Here is a 3,639-nt window from a genome sequence, read left to right as displayed (position 1 = left end):
TCCTCAAAGTAAATTATATCAAAAATTCAAGTTTTAATCTCAAATTCGCATTTACCCTACCCATTTTCTTGGACTAGTGACCTTGATGACAAAACGGAAGAAGTGTCGGCCGTCAAAATTTTATCCTTAACGCATCCACACGGACTGGACCTATCTTCTCTCATTAACCCACTACGAAAAGCAGGAGGTTCTATGTTCGTCTATATGTATTTTTTTTTGTAACAATTATATCCAAGAAACGGTAAACGCTTAGAATTAATTTTAGTTGAGGTAGATTGTCAAATTAAAGGGGATGAATAATGTGGGTTTTGTATTAGAAATATACTAACTATATTCAGAGTTAAACTATTAAATTTAAATCAGCAACTTGGATACATTGACAACATCTATATTCCAACATTGGCAAATTCCTTGTCGACAATTTTATTGTGAACGTTAATCCATTATTTGGTATGTTTGTTACGCTTCCACGATATAAGTACCGTACCGATCTTCTCCGAATATTTAGCAAGCTTTGAAAAAGAAAAAATAAAACGAGGCAGTATATTTGTCCATATAATTTCAATTAATTAGAAGAAAATAACCACCGATAGAAAAAAGATAAAGTATTTTTGTAATATGTAAGCGGATAAATAAAAGTATAGTATATATATATAGTTCAGTATAGTCCGTTGATCATTGATTTCACTGTATGATTTTAAGGCAATAAATATCTTAGAAGATTTGCGTCAAATAGTGAGAGAACCGGAGGCCCGGATTTTTCTCCATATCCATTACCCATAACAAAGAGGCGACGCAGTTACAGATGCTTTAGTTCTGTAATTAGTGTCCATGAAGTGTAGTGGTCCTTTACCATCATCCGTCCATCCGTCCATCAGGGAACCCACACACTGCTAAGACATACAAAAAATATGATTCTCGATTTTTTTAATACACAAAAAATGTTGCAACGATTTAATATCCCCTAGCTGTTACAACAAAGAAGCACGAGCTACCACAATCCACTAGAAATCTGAGTTAAGAATTTGTAGAGCGCACGCCAAAAATAAAACCATTTTCAACCCTTTTTAACTTTTTATTATTTCTTTTTAACCCGAAAGACTCTTGCTGATACAATATTTTCACGGTTTCCATTTTGTAACGAGCGATGTTTTTGTGAGTGCTAGGTGGGGTTTAATTTGAAGTGTTCGCGAAGGGGAGCAAAACTCACGTATGATACTAACATACACTTCTAACTCGTCGTGCGCGAAGCGAATAATTATAAAACATGTGTATAACGTATTGTACTACAGTTGCGAAATGTACCTACTGCATATTATTTGCCAAGGGTTATTAGTAACATTGCATACCGCTCATTACAAAGATTCCTGTGCCTTGCACTCACGAATGGATCTTTATGTTATAATTCACTGATGAAGTGCCAATTCATTACCACAATTTTCATATAAAGTGTATCTCAACAATCTGCGTTTTTATGTACAATTGAATAATTGGTATAATATTTTTATTCTTCAAATATTACCTCTATAAAAAGGTCTAGGTCAACCACCAATGTGGTCTTTAAAGGTTCGATATAGTAGACCGCAGTAAGTTAATCTTAGTTAGAATTAAAATTACATAAACAAAGACCACCACTCAAGGACACCACTAATTAATGTATCAGGTGTCACTTGTTTTAAATTTAATTGCATCGAATTATTTCCGAATCGGCAAATAATTACACTATCATTTTAAATAAACTCACGCCAGTAATAAATGATCCTTATTCCATTATGTATTTGCGTCAAAGCACGCCGTAAAAATTATGTTTATTTTGAAATAAAACTAATTCAGAGTGAAATCAGTGACTTTGAAAGACAAAGTCAATACAATTATATAATACAACCTTTCACAAATGTCTCACAGCATAATTTACATAAATTTGTTAGAAGCTAATGTAGGTATTAGTTATTAGTTGCATCAGGATTTATTCATCATTTGAGTTTAGTATCTATGGTATATATTATGTATCCGTAATTGATGAATAGCCAGATGTAAGATATCTGATATTTTCGAGCGAATCATATCTCATGAATGTACTGCGTCCAATTGTCTTTTCTAAAGATTACCTACTCGCATTATGCATATCATTATGTTTAACAGTTCTTTTTTCATACAAAACCGTACAGCAGAACTCTGTTCTGCTTAACCATATAACCTAAACTAAGCCAACCGAATAATTCTGACCCAAAATTTCGCTGTCACACAAAACAATACTCCAACAATTTGGGGTTCCTCCAATGACGTATTTTTCTTCTGTGAAGCTATGGAAAAATAGAATCGGTAATATAAAATACCAAAAAGTTTAAGAACTGGGTGTGATGTTTTAAAAAATGCTTCAGTCTTTACATGCATAGGCGATAATTGTTGATATAGTATTTGAATAAGAACATCCGTTACCATTTCTAAAGTATATTAGTGTAAAGAAAGGTTGATAACAGGTCACAGCGCGTAGGAATGTACCCATTAGCATAGACGGCTGTTCCTAGGTGAGTCATACGTAACATCGGCCACTAGCGCCTCCTAACAGGATAAGTGTTAAAGTAATCTTATTAGAGCCGCAAGGGCAGGCTGTATTTTTACCGCAAATGCACTGCAGGGGATTACAGAACACGTAATCAATGTCTATCAAGGCTTTTGGTTAGGTGTAATTGATACAGATATGTTGAGGAGTTTAGTATATTTTTAAAATTATTGTAACCAGTTTAAATCTTATACTGTATAGCCTAAGTAGAAGCTCTATAAAGCACCTTTGCGCAGCTCTAGTATTTTTGTTGTTTTGTATAAAAAGTATACCTCATGTTATAACGCTTATTCCTATATATTTTAATATAAGTATAATTGAAACTTTTAACCTCTATCCATCTTTAAAAGTTTGTTAAAAGTAATAGATTTTTTTACACTATATGAAGTCTACACAAACTATCCAAACTATTTAGAAGCTTTTTTGGAAATCGTTTCAATGTTTTATTGATAAAGTTATATAAATATTGTGTATACTTTAGTTTAGTGATAAAACGAGTCTTATAAATAACATAAACGCCAACCAAAACTAGTTTGAAAAGTATGCAGACGCTTAGAATGATGTCTTAAAAACTTTTCCCAGTATCACTTTATCAGCCGACAGGCATTTTAGCGAGTTACACCAACTTTAAAAGTTCATGCAACTTCACAAAGAAACGTTCGTAGTGTTCTATTTAATTTATCGAAAGTTCACTCGTACCTGCGACAGATCTGCGTCTTCGCTTAGTTTCTCAGAAATGGTCGGCTTCCTTTCGGCTGCCACGGAGCATACGAGCATAACAAACAATAACACGTGTTGTCCACCCATTTTTATAGCATCCTGATTCACTAATCACTGAACACTCGCGAGTTTCATCTGCGGGAGGTATGAAAGGCGCGCGTTGTGAGAGCTCAGAGCGCACGACAGTTAATGCCGGCACGTTCGGAGGCAGCGGCGCGATGACGACTGACGTAGATTATGCTCCTTCCCGCTCACGCACGCATTGTGGTCACGCTGGTCATTGCCGAATACATGACCATGTTCCATTCAAAATTTAACGTCTCTAACGATTTATTTTGACGTTAAAAGACTACATT

The 3,639-nt window shown here is 34.5% G+C and overlaps 1 protein-coding gene across 5 annotated transcripts in view; it reads right to left on the bottom strand.

Annotated features, from left to right (window-relative positions):
* Window positions 1–3,501, bottom strand: part of LOC119838311 (fasciclin-1) — a 59,381-nt gene extending 55,880 nt beyond the window's left edge. For all 5 annotated transcript variants that reach the window (XM_038364186.1, XM_038364188.1, XM_038364187.1 and 2 more), the window contains exon 1: window positions 3,263–3,501. In XM_038364186.1, coding sequence (XP_038220114.1) covers window positions 3,263–3,370 — 108 coding nt within the window. In that variant the 5' untranslated portion in view covers window positions 3,371–3,501. The remainder of the gene's footprint in view (window positions 1–3,262) is intronic.
* Between the last annotated feature and the right edge of the window lie 138 nt (window positions 3,502–3,639).

This window comes from Zerene cesonia, unplaced genomic scaffold (genome assembly GCF_012273895.1).
Source record: "Zerene cesonia ecotype Mississippi unplaced genomic scaffold, Zerene_cesonia_1.1 Zces_u002, whole genome shotgun sequence".
NCBI lineage: Eukaryota > Metazoa > Arthropoda > Insecta > Lepidoptera > Pieridae > Zerene > Zerene cesonia.
The sequence above is the reverse complement of the archived record's forward strand: the minus strand, read 5'-3'. Positions and strand labels throughout refer to the sequence as shown.